Below are 18720 nucleotides of genomic sequence, written 5' to 3' on the forward strand. Positions count from 1 at the left end.
TCAATCCCCGGCTCTGTTCCTCTCTGGGCCCTTGCTAACCCCTCACTGACGCTGTCTCCTCACCTGCTCGGTGGGTGCCAAGGCGGGGGGGATTGATTGCCAATGGTAAATGAGAAACACACACATGCCTGCCCGGTGCTGGTAAACAGCAGGAGCTCACTGGGTGCTCTTGCTCAGACCTAAAGCAGCTGGGTTTTGGCCCTTCTCTGAGGGCGGGGTCCGGCCCACCGGGCCCTGAGACACAGGTCTGGACGCAGCACGGTCTGGCTGCTCCTGGGCCCGAGTCACGTGGTCCCCAGGCTGCCCTTCCCAGCCTTGGCATCTCTCCAGGGGCTCGGGTCAGGCCTTCTGGGGCGGCCGCCAGCACTCACCCTTCCAGAAACTGCTCCCACACCAGGGCCGGCTTTCTGAGAAGCACCTGGCACGTCTCACAGAGAGGGCAGCACCCAAGCGGGGTCCGACATGGTGTTCCGGAGAGACTGGCGATCGATACCCTCTACGTGTGGTGATGGACGTCAACTAGCCATTGAGGTGGTCTTTTCACAATGTGTACGTAGACTGAATCATCGAGCTGGACGCTTGAAGCTAATATAAGGTTATACGTCAGCTCTATCTCAATGATAATTTAAAAACCCCTCTAGCCCCACACAGCTTACTGTCTACGTTAATAAGACTTTGTTATACCACCGTCTTCTTCAGCATAATGGTACCATGCCAGGAAACCCTTGCCCAGGAAGTAAAAGTTGTAAAGAAGTTTGTTGTTCATTCTGGGAGCTTCCCAATCATTTAAAGGAAGCAACTGCTCAATTCTTTAGTAAATAGCATCAGCCAAGAGTGTACATCTTAAGACTCTTTGAACTCCTTGCCTCAAAATGCCGTCCATCCCTAAACCGGACCATAATCTTCACCCAGCCTCGGGCAACGTGTCTGTCTCCACCACACTGAAAACCCACCTGAAACCAGACTCCGAAGTCCAACCACCGTGACTTCTGTCCTCCCACAGGGAGGATATGAGTCAGACTCTCTCGAGGCAGAGCTTCTCTGCCGCAAGGAGTCTTGAGCTTTGTCTGATGAGCGGACCGATCGGGTGCTATTTTTGGTGAGCCAGCGTTGGGCCAGAAGAAACGGAGCCCTCTGTCTGGCCTTCAGGGTGAGGGTGGGCAGCCTGTATCCAGGTTGATCCAAAATGAAGAAAGGTGGATCATATGTTCCAGAAAGGCCCTTGGAGATCTTCTGGTGCGGCCCCTTTACAGACAGGGAACGGCCCAGAGAAGGAAAGGGATTTTGTCCAGCTCCGCACTAGCTAGGGTTGTTACGGGACTCAATGAGTTAATATCTGCCATCTGCTTCGATGGCACTAAACTCTGTTAAATAAAAATAATGGAGTCTGTGGCACAAAACTCAAGACAAACTGAGTTGGTCTTTCAGATTTAGAAAACAAAATCGGACTTAAAAAAAATTTTTTTTTAAGGTGTGGTGTCTGGGTGGCTCAGTCATTTGTGTGTCCAAGTCTCCATTTTGGTTCAGGTCATGATCTTGCAGTTTGTGGGATCGAGCCCCGTATCTGGCTCTGCGCTGATGGTGCATAGCCTATTTGGGATTCTTTCTTTCTCTTCCCCTCTCTCCGCTCCTACCCTGCTCGTACTCCCTCTCTCTCAAAATAAGTAAACATTTAAAGACATTTTTTTTTAAATTTTTTTTCAACGTTTTTTTATTTATTTTTGGGACAGAGAGAGACAGAGCATGAACGGGGGAGGGTCACAGAGAGAGGGAGACACAGAATCGGAAACAGGCTCCAGGCTCCGAGCCATCAGCCCAGAGCCTGACGCGGGGCTCGAACTCACGGACCGCGAGATCGTGACCTGGCTGAAGTCGGACGCTTAACCGACTGCGCCACCCAGGCGCCCCTAAAGACATTTTTAAGAGAGAGGGGGTGTGGGCACCTGGATGGCTCACTCGATTAAGTGTCTGACTTTGGCTCAGGTCATGATCTCCCAGTTTGGGGGTTCGAGCCCTGTGTCAGGGTCTGTGCTGACAGCTCAGAGCCTGGAGCCTGCTTTGGATTCTGTCTTGCTCTCTCTCTGCCCCTCCCCTGCTTGCTCTCTGTCTCTCTCTCAAAAAATGAATAAACATTAAAAAAATTTTTTAAAAAAATAGAGAGAGAGAGAGAGTGCACACACGAGTAGGGAACAGCAGGTCCCTTCATCCTTTTCCAAGTGTGCGGCACCCCCAGGGCTGGCATCTGTCTGTCCTGCAGCAGCATGGTTCTTGGGCACGTATCAGTCCTACTGGCAGGGCCTGCACCCATCTGGGAGTATTCTGAGTATCACCCCAGGGTATCCTTTTTAATCTCAAGTTTCCAACAAGAGGGGCAGCCCCTGGGGTTTAACACCCAGGCCACGGGAGGTCTGTGTGGACAGAATGAACAAAGCGCCAATCAGGCAGATGAAACCAATGCATTCTTTATTGCAGACTGAAGCTAAGGGCTCATTCACACTGGGGGCTGTGACTAGGGGGTTTCTCTGACTGCTCAAGCTTTCCCAGACAGGCGAGGGCAAACTCTCCAAGAGGAGTACAAAAGAACTTCCAGAAGCAACTCCTGCAACGGGCCTGATGTGAGGACCTAGAAGCAGGTTAACCAGAAAGGCAGTGTCCAGAGGGCCAGGCAAGCCCAACCCTCATATCTTGGTGACTTGAGGTCATTCCCTTCACCGCGAGAGTCACACACACTCTGAAAAGATCTAAGGCCCGGGGTCTCCCAGAGCTAGTTTAGGGAGGGGGATGAGCACAGACTCAGAGGCTTGGAGTAGCAGGGGGAGGGCTGAGAACCTCAGCCCCAGGGCCACCCCTAGGCCGTTACTTCTCAAACAGTAAAGTGCTTACAGGAATCACCTAGGGCTCTTGTTGAATGCAGGTTCTGATTCTGGAGTTCTGGGGTGGGGCCTGAGATTCTGCATTTCTAACAAGTTCCCATGGATGTCAGTGCTGCTGGTCCACAGACCACACTTTGAGTTGCAAGGCTCTGGCCATACAGCGCCTTTGTGCATATCAGAAAAGTGCGCCTCCTCTTTGACAAGGAGTAAGCCCACCCCAGGGCACAGGGCAGGCAAGCCCTGGACATAGTTCTCACTCATCCACAGCAGACCCTGCAGCCCTGAAAATCCCATCCTGACCTCCTCCTTGCCCTGCAAACCCCTTTCCCAGAGTTTGGAAAGACAGGCCTTATGAGATGAGCATCTCCCGGGACACTGAGTGCTCAGTGATGGGCCAACAGTGGTGGTCAACAGTCCTTGCCAAGAGACAGGGGCCCTGGGCGGCGGGGGAAGGGACACAGCAGTCTGAGAATGAAGGTCTGGGCCGGGAATGGCTTAGCCCTGGGGGTGGAAGAGTGCCTACCAGTGCATGGATGTAGGGTTTGGTGGCCTGGCCTGCCCCAAGTCCTGCAGCCTTGGGTGTCTCCCGACCAAGACGAAGGTCCGGGCCAGATGGGCTGTGGACTGCGAGTCTGCCTGCTCCACAGACGAGTGGACGGGAGCTAGATACCTGGGGGATTGAGAGATCAGGGATTCTCCAAACCACAGATGCTATCAGAAATCAAGAGCCCCAGGCCCTCTCCTGGTAGGAAGCCAGTTGTCCCTGTTTGCCAGGTACTGTCCCCGTGGTAGCACTGACATCCCGTGTCCCAGGAAACCCCTCAGTCCTGGGCAGACAGGGGTGGTAGACAGCCCTGTGGCCTGGCCACATCCTGGACTCCAGGTGGAGGGTCCAGGAATGACTAGGTCATCGGGCTTTGGGTGGGAGCTTGGGAGCTGGCCAGCCACAAATCCAATGGTCCACAGAGCCTTCTGCCCCCCGGTGGACCAATGGTGAGGCAGTGGGGCTGCTGCCAGAGGGAGATGCCAGAGCCAACTACCTCGTACCAGAGCCACAGGCACAATTGGCTTTGTTTCTCTCCAGTCACCTCTCCTGGGACTCAAGGGGTGATGCCAGGCTCACCTGGTCTGTCCTCAGAACTTCCTACACCACTGATTGCTTAATCACGAGGAAGGACAGAGCAGACCTGATTTGCTCCTCCGGGTTCCTGGCCCGATGGGCCACTGGGCTCCTATATACACGTTCTCAGCTCTGGCCAGAGCACACGACCACATTTTGGCCACGGCTTTCCCGTGTCTCCCGGTTCAGGCTCCCGCCAATCCAGAGACCCACAGGGCTGAGGATAGGGCCCCAGAGGGGGCCTCATGTGGGTCAGTCCTCGGGAAACGATAAACGGATGGAGGTTGTCTTCTAGTCCTCTCAGGGCAGAGGCTGGCTCTCAACGCCAGAAACAAGGTCTCAAACCCACAGGGACCCAGAAAGCGCTCGGCGACGGCCATCTGTGGGCTCAGAAGGTGCCCGATGATTTGAAGGTAACTTGAAGGCATCTGTTGCCCGAAAAGCCTCCAAGGAGCTCAGAGGAGGCAAAGGCCCTCTCCGCCACTGCCCGTTTCCCCCAGTAACAAGGCTCAGAGAGGGTGGGGGTCCTGCCCAAGTGTGCACAGAAGCTGTGAGCGGCCAGGCTCCAGCCCCACCTCACCTCCTCCGTCTGGGCATTCCAGGGCCCGCTACTGCTCTAAGCTATCTATCCGGGGCCGGCTGCACCCCCTCCCACCACGTGCTCTTTGGCCCACCCGCCCCCAGCCCCCCAGGCTCGGCCTCCCATGGGTCTGTGGGACTCCCTCCCCTCAGGGTGCCAGGCCAGGTGGCCTCTGTCCCTTGCTGGGTGGGCACGAGGAGGGAGGCCTAAGGTGGAGGGGCCCGTGCGCCCTCAGGAGACACGAGCATGTCAAACTTGATGAGTGGCGGAGCGATGGCGCGCACCTCAGCGTTCAGCGGGTTGAAGCGGAGATTGATGCAGCGCAAGGCAGACATGGCGGCCAGCTTCTCCACGGGTACGTCTGTTGAGAAGAGAGGACAGGTCAGGGGGGCCCAGGTAGGTAGGGACAGGAAGACGCCGATCCAGCTCTCCATCAGCCCCCGCACTTGGGCTTAGCTGCTGGCTCCCAGCCCCGGGTGGGGGGCCCTCGGGGCCCATCACCCCATTACAACCACATTCCGGGAAACATGCCCCCAAACCCAGTTCAGCGCTAGGATTGTCATGTGTCCCAGCAAAGCCTCTCCTGGGTAGAACTGGAACTGAAAACAGGAACTCAACCAAATACTTGTGTACGAATGTCCACGGCGACACTAGTCACAGCAGCCAGTGCCCACCGACAGGAGGGAGGATACACTGAGTGTGGTTAAATCCCAACAGCCGAATACCATTCAGCCATGAAAAGGAAGGAAGCATTGACAGACGCCATGACTGGGATGAGCCCCAGAAACATTACGCTCCAGGAAAGAAGCCAGACACAAAAGGTCACACAGCGTAGGATTCCATTTATAAGAAAGGCCCAGAACAGGCAACTCCATGGAGACAGAGAGTAGACTAGTGGTTGCCGGGGGGGTGGGGGAATGGGTGCAGGGCCTCCTTTGGGGTGAGGAAAGTATACTTTGGAAGTAGGTAAAGTGAAGGTTGCAGAACACCGTGAATGTACCGAATACCACCGAACTGGACACTTTAAAGTGGTTCATTTTACGGGGAGCCTGGGTGGCTCCATCGGTTAGGTGTCTGACTCTTGATCTCAGCTCAGGTCTTGATCTCATGTTGTGAGTTCAAGCCCCACGTTGGGCTCTGTGCTGGGTATGAAGCCTACTTAAAAATAAATCAATACGGGGTGCCTGGGTGGCTCAGTCGGTTGAGCATCCGACTTTGGCTCAGATCATGACCTCACGGTTCGTGGGTTCGAGCCCTGCGTCGGGCTCCGTGCTGACAGCTCAGAGCCTGAAGCCTGCTTCGGATTCTGTGTCTCCCTCTCTGTCTGCTCCTCCCCCATTCATGGCCTTTCTCTGTCTCTCAAAAATAAACATTAAAAATTTTTTTTAAAAAAATCAGTAAATAAAATGGTTAATTTTATGTTACATGAAATTTACCTCAATTAAAAAAAAAGAAAGAACAAGGCAGCAGCTATATTTGCTCTTGCTATCAGTAGAGTCTCCTATCTAACCTTTAGGATCACTCAGTCTTCAGGTCAACATCCGGCAGGCCACGTTAACAGCTGTGAGCAAATGACTAATCCTAATAATATTATAGGATATACCTTGCCGGGTGGCTTGAGGACAAACGGGAGAGTAGATGTACTCCGCCCAGTACTTGATGAACATCAGATACTACTATGAAAAGGAACTGAGGCCCAGAGAAATTCAGGAAGTTGCTCAAGGCAACCCAAGGTCACAAACTCATAATTAGCCGAGCCCAGGTTGGAATCCGAGTTCTCAAAAAGACTGCAGGGGTCCAGGGAGGAAGGGACCAGGCTGGGCATAGAGATGGCAATCGAGCCAGGACGTGAAGGGTAGGTGGGATCTGAATGAGGGGAAGGAGTATTTGTGGCGGGAGGGAGGGAGGGGCGAAAGAATGGGGCCAGGATGCCAGAGTGAGAGCTGGGCGCAGTGAGGGGACTGGGAGGTTGTGTCAGTGGCATCTAGATGGCATCTTTCAGGCCCAGATCCTGAGGGCACAGCTCTGCAGGCAGTTTGGAACACCAGGGCCTATAGGACCTCTCAGCCCAGGGAGCCAGGCCCTCCCATGGGGCCCAGGGAGACGTGAGGGACAACCACTCTGTGTTTCTGTTCCCCACTTTGGAGCACTGTAAGGGACAGTCTACTTAGGAGAGGGCATGTTGTAGTTTAGAGAATGTTCCAAGCCACCTGGGTTCAAATCCCAGCTGTGCCCTTTTCTAGCTGTGTATCCTTGGGCAAATTAAACCAACTTTCTGTGACTCAGTTTCCTCACCTGTGAAATGGGGGGAATAATACCACCCATCCAATAAGGTCGTCCTAAGGCTCAGAGGAGTTAATACAAGGCACTCAGAACAGTGGCTGCACACAGCCGGCCACCAACCAGGAGCCAATGCCATGACACGCAGGCCCAGACGCTCTGGAGGCAAACATTCCCTCCGCCCTGATCCAACTCTGCAAGCAGCCCACACACCGTGTGACCTCCCACTCCAGCCAGGACGGGGCCAGGCCATTAGTAACGACAAAAATCAACTCCTACCTCTTTTGCGTGCCTTGCGTTGGGCAGATTGAGGGTTTTCTGCTCCTGTGGTTGTTTCGGTTTTAATTTTAGACCACTTTGACATGTTATAATATAGCAATATAGGTATTTTTTAGGTGGGCTCCAGCGTGGGGCTTGAATTCACGACCCTGAGATCCAGACCTGAGCTGAGATTAAGAGTCGGACACTTAATCAACTGAGCCACCCAGGAGCCCCCACATAATTTTAACTTAGGTCAATGGTACTGTATTATAGATCTCAGTCTATTTATGTTTTTTCCCAGAGCACCACTATTTTTTTTTTTTTGATATACATGTAAGCAAACGCTTCAGTTACAGGAAGGCGTACAATCAGGTATGCACTCCTGTGACCTCCATCCAGATCGAGCTATAACACATAGGGTTCTCTTGTGTTTCTTTCCAGTTTATCCCCACCCTGACTTTTTATTTATTTATTTAAAAAAAATTTTTTTTAACGTTTATTTATTTTTGAGACAGAGCATGAATGGGGGAGGGGCAGAGAGAGAGGGAGACACAGAATCGGAAGCAGGCTCCAGGCTCTGAGCCATCAGCCCAGAGCCCGACGTGGGGCTCGAAATCACGGACCGCGAGATCGTGACCTGAGCCGATGTCAGACGCTTAACTGACTGAGCCACCCAGGCGCCCCCCACCCTGACTTTTAAAAAAAAATTTTTTTTAATGTTTATTTATTTGTGAGAAAGAGACAGAATGTGCGTGGGGGAGGAGCAGAGAGAGAGGGAGACACTGAACCCAAAGCAGGCTCTAGACTCTGAGCTGTCAGCCCAGAGCCTGACGCGGGGCTCGAACTCACAAACCACAAGATCATGGCCTGAGCCGAGGTCAGACGCCTACCGACTGAGCCACCCAGGGACCCCAACCCACCCTGACTTTTTTCACCATTGATTCATTTGCCTATCCCTAAGCTTAAGACAAGTGGAACCTACTAGTGTGTGTCCAGCTTTAGACCTTCAGTGTAAGAATATTTTTACTTGGGGACATTTTAAATTATTATTTTCTCAGGTTACTCTTTTTACCTGGAAATAATTTCTTACTTATAAAAAGTTGTAAAGGTAAAAACAGTACGGAGAATACCACATACCTTTCACCAGGATTCACCAATTAACATTTCACCCTCTTTATCATTTGTGCATATGCCCGCTCGCTGTCTCTCTCTCTCTCTCTACACACACACACACACACACACACACACACACACACTTTTCTGACTTGAGGGTAACATATATCATGGCCCTTTATCCCTACTTCATTGTGTATTTCCTAAGAATAGACATTCTCTGTTGCAAACATAGCTGTCAATTTCATGAGTTTCTACTGAGAGAACAGTTACCTAACATACGGCCCATATTTCAGTTTTCTTAGGTGACCTAACCATGTCCTTTGTAGCAGTCCCTCCCTCCCTCCAGTGCAGGGTCCAGTATAGGGTCAGGTATTGCATTTAGTTGTCCTCTTTGGGCTCATTTGTCATTTTTATGACACCACCATTTTGGAAGAATATCACGGCCATCATCTGTCTTTTTGATAAAGAGTCCCACATTTTGGGGTACCTGGCTGGTTCAGTCAGTAGAGCATGTGACCCTTGATCTCAGGGTCATGAGTTCAAGCCCGACGTTGGGTGTGGAGCCTGTTTTTTTAAAAAAAAACTGTTAAAAAGAAAAAGAGTCCCACAGTTTGTGTTTATCTGGTGCTTTATGGGTCCTCAGCTGAAAGACTGCAGAGGTGGCATGGTCTTGGGGTATCACCCATCTGTCCTTCATAAGTGATGTTAACTGTCATCACTGAGTCCAGGTGTTACTTGATTTCCCCACTGTATAATTACTGTTTTGTCTTCTTTCCTCCCTTGCAATGTAGAAGAAGTCTGTGGGGACACAGTTGAAGAGCACGCAAATATCCTGCTCATGAAAATTAAAATCCATCGCCTCTAGACTGAACACCTGCTGATTCTTGCCTCATCTGTTCTTTATGATGGTTGCAAATTGACTCTCCAACTCCAGCAGGCCCTCAGCATTTTACCAGAGGCAAGAGCCTTCCCTCTCCCGCATTTATCTATTTATTATCGATATGGATTCCTGTATTCCCAGCAGTTTTTTTGCTTAACTAACGATCGTCCGTGTCGAGTGCTGGTGATTTCGGCTCTTCGTGTTAAGTTTCTCAAACCCCACAACAGCCGCATGGCGGAGTACCACTGTTACTTCCACTTTATAGTTGAGGAAAGTCGTGGAGAGGTAACCTGGCCATGGTCACGCAGCTGTAAAGTGCTGGGATATGAAGCCAGGCCGGCTGGCCCGAGTCCACGCTTTTCAGGCCACCTCCTATCCGGCCCTCCAGCCTGGCATCCATTCCTCCAACTCCCCACCAGCCATGAGAACCGTCCACGGTGCCCTGAGGAGACAGAGAACAGTCCTCCGACGGGGCTTCCCGGGACTCAGCAGGAGCATGTGGCTTTCTGACCAGGACACTCAGAGCTCTCTGGGCCACCCAGCCGGGAATAGCTCCCTTCCAGAGCCCAGGGACTCCCCCTCTGAGGGAAGCCAGGGACACAGAATCTCTGAGCCCTCTAAGGCCCCCACGGCAGGCACGGCATCTTTGCTAACCTGCCCTGAGAGCAAAGGTTTCCTGGAGATTTCTCGGAATCATTCCAGAATCTCCCACGCCTCCTTGTTCTGTGCTGGGTCACAGTGCAGGGTGGGGGAGATGTTTAAGATGCTAAACCGAGCTTTGGAATCAGAAACAGAGAACTAGGGGCGCCTGGGTGGCTCAGCTGGTTAAGCGTCCCACTCTTGACTTCGGCTCAGGTCATGATCTCACAATTTTTTAGTTCAAACTCTAAATCGGGCTCTGTGCTGATTACCGGGAGCCTGCTTGGGATTCTGTCTCTCCTTCTCTCTGCCCCTCCCCTGCTGGCGCTCTCTTTCTCTCAAAATAAATATATAAACTTAAAAAAAAAAAAAAAAAGGAAAGAAAGAAAGAAAGATAAGACTAGCTGTTCCAGTGACTGACCATCGCCCCAGGGAGGATCTCGGAATCCGAGCTTTCTCGCCTGTCAACTGCAGGGAGACGATGAAACCAAGGGGGAGACTGTATGCGGTACGCCCGCGCAGTGCTCCGGCCACCCAGCGGCTGGTGTAGGGCCCCTTGCTCCCTTTCACGGGTCTGGCACCTGCACTGTGCACAGCAGCCGAGCAACACCCCCATCCCTGAGGACAAGCCCCACAGCTTCGGAGCGGGAAGGCGCCGGCCCCAGAGCTCAGCCAGCCGTGGGCTGGAGTCCACCAGGAGATGACCTGGATGGAAGAGCAGGGGCAGGGCAGAGGCTCTGAGCCACACATGTCCCCCCCTCCCCGGAAGTGCCACAGCTCCCCGAGCCCTTCACTGCCACTCAGAAAAGGTCAGAAGCCCCAGACGTGGCCTCTGCTGAGAGCGCCAACCTGAAAGTCCCTCACCGTACTCATTTTCATGGGTTGCCGGCCAGAGGCTGTACAGACGATGGCAGAGAGACCATCAGAGCCGGGAGGAAGTTGGAAACTGAGGCACAGTGGGAGGAAGCAACTTTGACCCAGGTCACGAACCACCGGTGGCCAGGCTGATGGTGGAGACGGAGACCTGCTCAGAGCCCAGAGGAGGCACGTGCAGGAGTCCCAGGGCTGGCACAGGCAGCCAAATCCCCTCCCAGGAGCTCGCCCTCCCTTGGCACCTTGAGGGACCTAGCTCTGAGTGCCCTGAGGGCCCGGCTCTGTTAGCACAGGGCCTAGCCCATGGCCTTGCGCGCCAGGCCCGGCAGCACAGAAAACTCTTGAACTCCTGAAGGCAGAGGATTTTCTCTGTTCTTGAATCGCCAGGGTGGCAGGTGGAGCTGGTCATTACCTGTCTTACAGGCAGGAGCCTACGTGATAGAAGAGAGGACACGGACGATGAAGGAGGTGGTGGGAGGGACCCAGAGCCCCTCAGGTAGAGAAGGAAGCAAAGACAAGGCTTTTCCAGAAGCCAGCATGGGACACCATGCTCTCTGCCCCCCGCTCACCCAGATCGGAAAACCCCTTTGCATTGGGCTTTTCAGAGCTAAAGTCATTTCCCAGGGTATTGTAACCCCCACGTGACACAGGACATCAAGGCTCAGGGAGGCTGAGCACCTTGTGGAAGTGGGCTCAGCAAAGGAGGCTGCTTCTGGCGACTGATATTGGAGGCCCCGTGCTGGCTGGTTTCTCACAATAACCCATTTTGCAGATAAGGAAGCTGAGCCTCAGATTCCTGGTGATGACACAGATTCTCTGACTCTACTTCGGCTTCCCCGAATGCTTCAATTAAAATTAAGAGCCTGACTTTTGTGCTGCTGTGCTCGACTCTCATTGTCTAGTTTAGAATCCTGATAAACTGGGTTAGCCAGGATCCTCCAGCCTTGGTATCCGATCGGATTCGTCATCCTCCACCACCCCCCAGGTGGGGTCTGCTCACCCTGGCCTGACTGCAGCAAGAATCCTGGGAGGTTGGTTCAGCCTCACTCACCCCTGATAACCTCCTCTTTGTAATTTCCGCCCACTGATCCCCCCCCCCCCCCGCCTCTGCTCCTTGGCTATCAATTCCCACGTGTCCACGCTGCACTTGGGATCAAGCCGGTTCTGCACTGCAGTCTCTTCTCTAGTGTAACAGTCCCGAATAAAATCTGTTTTTACTGCTTTCATCACTGACCAGCTCTGATTTTTCTTTGACAGGGCCCAGTAAGTGGTGAAGGCAGGACAATTCCTAAATCCCCAGATCCCTGTGTTTCGTCCCACAACGCTGAGGGGTAAGGCCAAGGCCAGAGTTGGTCTCCATCCACCGGCCCTTCAGCCCCTGCAAGGGAATCATGACAAGCAGGTGTCACTGAGCAACTCGCTAAGGGCCGGGCCCCGAGCTGAGGGCAACGTAGCCTCGACTGTCAATACAGCCTCACTTCAGAGATGGGGACTGAGGCTCCAAGCTGCTAAGTCACCCCTTCTCCCCACCTGCCACTGGGGACCACTGGTCCTGCCTCACTTTCTCCAGAGGGGGTTGGACTAGGATTTCTCTCTCTCTGGCCTCTTGACTCCATCCCTGGGCCTGGGAGGCCAGGGGCCTGAAGAACGACTGGTGCTCATGAGAGCGGGACAGAGGAGGGGGTGTCTTCCGATGACGTCCCTGCCACAGGTCTGCTGGGCATGACATGAAGACCAGTTGCAGCCCAGCCTTGGAGCAAATCCCCACAACTCCTGGCCTAGAGACAGCAGTGCTGCCTGAGTTCCCAGCTGTCATTTCCAAGTCCACCACGGGGCCGGCCTCTCCAGGGTCCACGGGGCTCTCCAAGCCACTCTGCTGACAGACAGTGATGCCCCCTCGGGTGCAGAGCCGGGATTAGGCATGGCTCCTTGCCTTGAGTCAACTGTTCAAGCCGTATAAGCAGCTTGGAGGAAGGCACAGTGGGGCCAGCAGACCGTGTCAAAAACAGCAGAGTCGACGAACCGGAGCAGCCAAGCTAGGAAGCGGCAAGCCCAAGGGGCCAACTAGAAGTTTCTGGATAAGGCTTAAAGAGGAAAATGTATGCTCACAGCATCCTGAGGAGAGACAGAGACAGCTGCGGGGTGGAGCAGGATCTGAAGTGATCTGCATTTTGTGGATGGGGAAACAGAAACCTGGAGAGGTTACGTACGCTTCCCGAGGCCACCAAGGCACATCGGCATCACGGAGGTAACAGAAGCCATTCTCTGGACTTCGGCGCATCTGGAGAGGAAGAGGGCCTCGACTCTCCCCTCTCCCGTGGGCCATGCTCTCGTTACCATTTGGCGATGTCCTGCTGGCCCTCATATTCCAGCTCAGGCTGCCTCCTGTCATTCTCTACGGTGTACAACCAAAGTCCCGTAACACTTCACATCAGACGCATACTGTGGATCCTGTTCTGAGACCGATGGATATGTTTGTTCACCCTGCAAATGCGATACCTAGCACAGTGCCCACAGGGTGCTCAACAACTATGTGCTGGGTGAATGAATGAATGAATGAATGTTCTGCCTCCTAAACTAGCTCCTAAGTTCTTTCAGGCTTGGGACCGCGCTGGGCTCCACTGTCACCACCACTTGCTTAAGCAACTCTGACCGCAGTACATTCAAGCGTTGGGGCCCTTCCCCTGGCCTGACCCATTCTGTGCACATATTCCAGGCAGGACCAGGCGTCTGTGGACCAAGGTTGTTACAGGTCGCAGGCCCTTTAGCACCAGCCATCCAATTTAGAAAATGAGAAAACACTGATGAGCAAAACCAAAATCACCCATGTCCCACCATCTGGAGCCAATCACCTTTAGCGTGTTAGTACGTGGCCTTACGGCACCTTCGCTTTGCATGTGCGTGTAAGGAGCTCAAAAATGGCCTCCTAGATGCTATGCCATAACGTGCTTTTCTCGATGACGGATTGTAAACAGCTTTTCAGGTTGCCAGTCAGCGACATTTTTCTGACTACGTGGCCGCCCGTGGTATGGAGAGGGACACTCAAGTTGTTTTCAACCTGCAGTATGACAGATAACGAACAGGCAGAGTCCGCAAGGCATTCTGGGGATACCTCACCTCTCAGCCTGTGACTGCAGAATGTAGGATGGGAGTTCCAGAATCCTTATTTTTAAAATGTTTTATTTATTTCTTTTGAGAGAGAGAGAGAACATGCAAGCAGGGGAGGGGCAGAGAGAGAGGGAGAAAGAGAATCCCAAGCAGGCACTGCACCGTCAGCACAGGGCCCCACGGAGAGCTTGATCTCATGAGCCACGAGATCACGACCTGAGCTGAAACCAACGGACTCAGCCACTCAGAGGCCCCTAGAGTACTTTTATGAAGCCAGAATGACGCTCCTCTGACTCTCCCAGGGCCCCCAGTGCATGGCTGTGATGGTGATGAGCTTCCACGGTGAGGCCTAAAGCCACACGGAGGCCCGTGGTAGAGAAGGAGGACCCCACCCTGGCCTCAACACCGGGAGTGCAGCGTGGGTGGGGCACAGTCCACTGCACCTTCCTGTCACCTCACCGGGCTGCAGTGGTGCCTCCAGGCCCTGTCTGACCCTCCTCCTCCCGCTGCAGACAGCCATCCCAGACTCTTGTCTCTGTCTGTGGCAGCTTGCAGTAATCAATAAAAGCGGACTCAGAGTGGGCAGTATTTAGAGGAAATTACTTCCCTGAGGTCGGCTTGACCTTACTTCGCTAATCATTAGCACCACCGACTGGAAAACTTGTTCTGTGCCAGAAGGACCCGCTAGAGACAGGATGATAAACACAAGCACTCCGGAGGGGTCTTCTTCATACATGTGGCACCCACGGTCTAAAAGGACCCTGAGAGGAGAAGGGGTCTGGGCCCAGAGAAGTGGCAAAAGGTATTGAGGGAGCCGCCCAGCACAGAGAGAACCCAGCAGGGACCAGCAGCCTCGGATTCTTGCTTTGGGTGGGGCTGGGCCCCATAACATCTAAGGTCCCTTCTGGAATTAGGGTCCAGGGCTCCCTATCCTGGTGGCCCAGGGTACAAGTTCTCTGGCTTCCCTGGCAGCTTAGAAACTAAGCATGGCGCCCGTTGCCTGCCGCGGGCTGGAGCACACGGGAGAGTTTACACATGGCTGGCTGTCCCACCTCTGACCTGGATGATCTCCTTCTGGGCAGAATTCCTGATTTTCCAAGACCCTGAGGAGTGTGGAGTCTGCACCTTTGGGACACCTCCTCACAATGGCCTCGGAGGTGCTGGGTCAAGATGCAGGGGCAGCACCCCAGGCCAGGCACCTTAGGCCTATCGGCAGCGACCGGGAAGCCATCTTAGCCTCTCCAGGTGACTGTGGCCACATTCGTGCTCGAGAATCCAGGCTCGCCTGGCAGCCGGGCCTGTCCCCATTCCTCAGCCTTGACGCAACCCTTGGTGCCTGGAAACCTAATCGACTAAGATCAAGGATGTTGTGCTAAGCTCGGCAGAGCTTTGAGTCCCCACTCAAAATGCCACAAGAGACAAGGAGGCAAACTATGGTAACCTGGCAAGACAGGGAATTACATTCGTAACAAGAAAGCACATTTACATGTGCATCCCTCACTCACGGCTGGGTCTGTCCCTCCGGAAGGCTTGAAAGGAGCCAGACGGGGACAGTGTCTGAGCCTACCCCTTCCCACAGAACCTTGGACCGAGCATCCTAGCAGGGGTGGGAGGCAGGGAGAGGGGTACAGGAAGAACACAGAAGCAGCCCCTGTCCTCAGGAGGCACAGAGGACGGTGCAGGCCCCTGGTGATCCTGCAAGCTGAGCTCCACAGCCCTCAGGGAACACTGTGTGGATCGGGGGTTCTGAGCCCCCTGCTGAAAGACAGGCCATCTGGGGGAGCGGACAGGGCAGGGACCCCCAGTTCTTAACCTCGGACCTGCCATTTAAAATTGTGCAACCTCGGGGGCATCTGGGTGGCTCCAACCTCGGGGTGCCTGGGTGGCTCAGTTGGTTTAGCATCCAACTCAATTTCGGTTCAGGTCATGATCTCATAGCTTGTGGGTTTGGGCCCCTTGTCAGTCTCTGGGCTGTCAGCCTCCTTGGGATTCTTTCCCTCTCTGCCTTCTGCATCCCCCCAGGATAAATAAACTTAAAAAAAAATAAATTTGTGCAACCTCAGGCAGGCCCCTTAACCTCCCTGAACCTCAACCTCTCATCTACAAAATGGTCCTCAGCCTCACGGGTTCACAGGGGCCATTATGGAGGGGACCATAATGCGCTCCCCACTCCCCAAGAGGGATAAGGTTACCAAGCTGTGGAGAATGTAGTAGGCACCTCAGGGAGAGGATGGGGAGCATGGAGTGTTTTAAGAATCTACTACTGTGGGGCGCCCAGGTTGGCTCAGTCGATTAAGCATCCGACTTTGGCCTCAGGTCATGATCTCAAGGTTCATGAGCTCGAGCCCCACATCAGGCTCTGTGCTGACGGCTCAGAGCCTGGAGCCTGCTTCGGATTCTGTCTCTCCCTCTCTCTCTGCCCCTCCCCTGCTTGTGCTGTCTCTTTCTCAAAAATAAATAAACATTAAAAAAAAAAGAAGAATCCACTACTGTGGTGCCAGACGGTAGGTTCTCTGGTGGTGAGCAGAGCAGAGGGTAACATGTAGACTTGTTAATCACTATAATAACGTACACCTAAAGCTAACGTAATAATGACCATTAACTTCACATCTGATCCTCTCTAACGGATCTAACGGAGAGGTCCTCTGTACTAAAAAAAAAAAAAGAAAGAAAGAAAGAAAGAAAGAAAGAAAGAAAGAAAGAATCCATTAATGAACCTAGACACGCTTTTTTTTCTCCTTCACAACAAGCTTCAGAGAAAGAGAAACAAAGGAGGAGAAAAGTCCCTGCTGTGATTCCCTCCTCCACGTCCCCAGGTTGGCCAGCAAAGGAGGGCTGACGAGCTTCTCCTCCCACACACTCCTTGGCCCGGCTCTGATAGGCGATCAAAGACGGAGCATAACAATTCTCATAAATAAATAACACAGTCTTACTGGCTGCTCTGGAGACAGCTAAAAAGTAAATCAAATTGCCTGGCCCTTGCTTGGCATTTATCTTTCCGGTCAGACTTCCGGTCTTTGCTCTACTGTGCCTACTGTTCCTCCCTGCCGAAGTCTCTGTTCTCCCCCCACAACCCCCCTCATGTGGGCCACTGGAAGGCCCCCTGCCTCCAGAGCCATGACCCCCGCCGCACCCACAACCCCAGGCTGGTCTCTTTTAGTTTTCTTCCAACTGCCTAAAGAATGACAATTCTGTTGTGGACTCTCCCTCCCTCCCTCCCTCAAGCTGGCTGTGTGCCTGTATCTAACACGGGCGTGGGGGACCAGAACTGTCCAACCTGCTGTGTGTATGGCAAGCGTCAGGCAGGGCAGGGGTGACCGGATATGCAGATAGGAGTATAATCACCTCCCCTAAAGGTTCTTCTCCCAGGGGTGGGGGCAGATGTGAAAATGGCTCCTTTGAAAATTCTCCTCCATGCTTGGAAACGAAGGTTGCTAATGCTAACTTTACAAACCCTTCTGCTCAGATTTAGGACCACTGTCAGAGAATTAAGACCTCCCTTACTATTGGAAAAAGAAGAAAAGCTCCTAAGATAACCACCAGGTTAGAAGCAGCTAGGTAGCCCCCGCCCCCACCTCCCAACCCCCAGGGAAACCAGCTTCTAGAAAAACAAAACAAGCTGAAGGTGGTAGTGGGAGAGAGTGGTCAAGACGCTAACAATAGCAAGGAAGTGGGGAGATGTGAGCCAGCGGTGTGCTGGCTAATGCTTAACAATCTACTCCCTGAGGTGGGAAAAATCCGATTTGTAGCATTTACTGTTTTGTTTTTGTTTTTGTTTTTTTTTTGTGGTACAAATACTCCCACCGTGGCCAATTCCAAGCTACTAAGGTGAGGCCACTGAATCTGACCGTGCACCGCCAGCACCCTGCTGGAGAGCCGTGTTGAGCAGCCCACCCCAGCAGGACCTCAGGCCCCTGAGTGAAAGGTGCCGGAGCTCAGGCCAAGTCCCCATTTCAACTAGGATTCTCTGGCATAAACTTGTACCTTGGGAACGGGCCCACTGTTTTGTTATCCGTGCGTCCTCAGTTGCCTTTGGCTTATTGATATAGAGTTCCCCCTGAAAATGCTAGATATGCGTGCTGTGCTATAGGGAGGAGAGAGGGTTCAGGGGCACTGGGGTAGTGGGGCCCCATGCTCAGGGTCCAGGGGACAGTCGGGTCAGTGTGAAAGGAGAACCCCAAGGGAAAGATGCAAGTCTACAGAGCTCACCCCTGCCACTCTCCCAGCCAAGCCCAGCGGTCAGGGCCAGGCTGTCGATTTTCTCATCCTGATGTAGCTACAGACACACACAGAGACAGACACCGGGAGGAGGAGGGAGGTTGCGGCTTCCTCATGACGGGATGTGGGCACTGAGGGAAGGTTCTGGCTCATCGGTTCTATCACGCCTGCACACTGGAACCATCTGGGGAGCTTGAGAAAATCGTCAAGGCCCAAGCCCACCGTGAGAGATTCTGTTTTAACTGGCGTGGAGTGTGGTCTGGACATGAGGGTTTTTAAAAGCTCCCCAGATGGTGTGAATGGGCAGCTGGCTCGAGCGCTGCTGGACGTACGAATGAGGCTTGACGGGAGAATCCAGTGAAAGTACGCGTACAGCCCTTCCGTCCTGGGATGCTGCCAGCTGTTCTGCTCTGTGAGGCAGAGCTTTCAGGAGCGGGGCTGACAGCCTACATGGTCTGGGGAATCCTGCCTCATCATCTTAGACCCTACTATGCACCCCAAGGGAGCTTCCTTCCAACCAAAGTTATGTGCTTCCGCTGTAACTCTGTTGTGGCTTTCTATCTCCCTGCAGCAAAAATCTCTCCCTATGCCGAGCACTGTCCTGAACAGCTGAAGTTCTGGAGCAAGACTGCTTGGGTTGGAACCCTGGCTCTCTGCCTAGGCAGCATGACCATGGCCAAGGTACTTAACTTCCCTATGCCTTGGTTTCCTCCCCTGGGGAGAATAACTGTCTGCCTTATAAGGTTGTCATGAGGATTAGCCAAGAGCATAC

At 53.2% G+C, this 18720-nt stretch overlaps 1 protein-coding gene across 4 annotated transcripts in view; it reads right to left on the reverse strand.

Annotated features, from left to right (window-relative positions):
- The window catches only part of LRRC20 (leucine rich repeat containing 20), a 92125-nt gene that overhangs the window by 2520 nt on the left and 70885 nt on the right, over positions 1 to 18720 (reverse strand). For 2 of the 4 annotated variants that reach the window (XM_042960328.1, XM_007095727.3), the window contains one exon: positions 2447 to 4934. In XM_042960328.1, the coding sequence (XP_042816262.1) occupies positions 4780 to 4934 (155 nt within the window). In that variant the 3' untranslated portion in view covers positions 2447 to 4779. Of the gene's footprint in view, positions 1 to 2446; positions 4935 to 18720 lie in introns of those variants that run through there. The other 2 variants (XR_006209059.1, XM_042960327.1) reach the window with 2 other exon arrangements.

The sequence above is a fragment of the Panthera tigris genome, chromosome D2, assembly GCF_018350195.1.
Source record: "Panthera tigris isolate Pti1 chromosome D2, P.tigris_Pti1_mat1.1, whole genome shotgun sequence".
Lineage (NCBI taxonomy): Eukaryota > Metazoa > Chordata > Mammalia > Carnivora > Felidae > Panthera > Panthera tigris.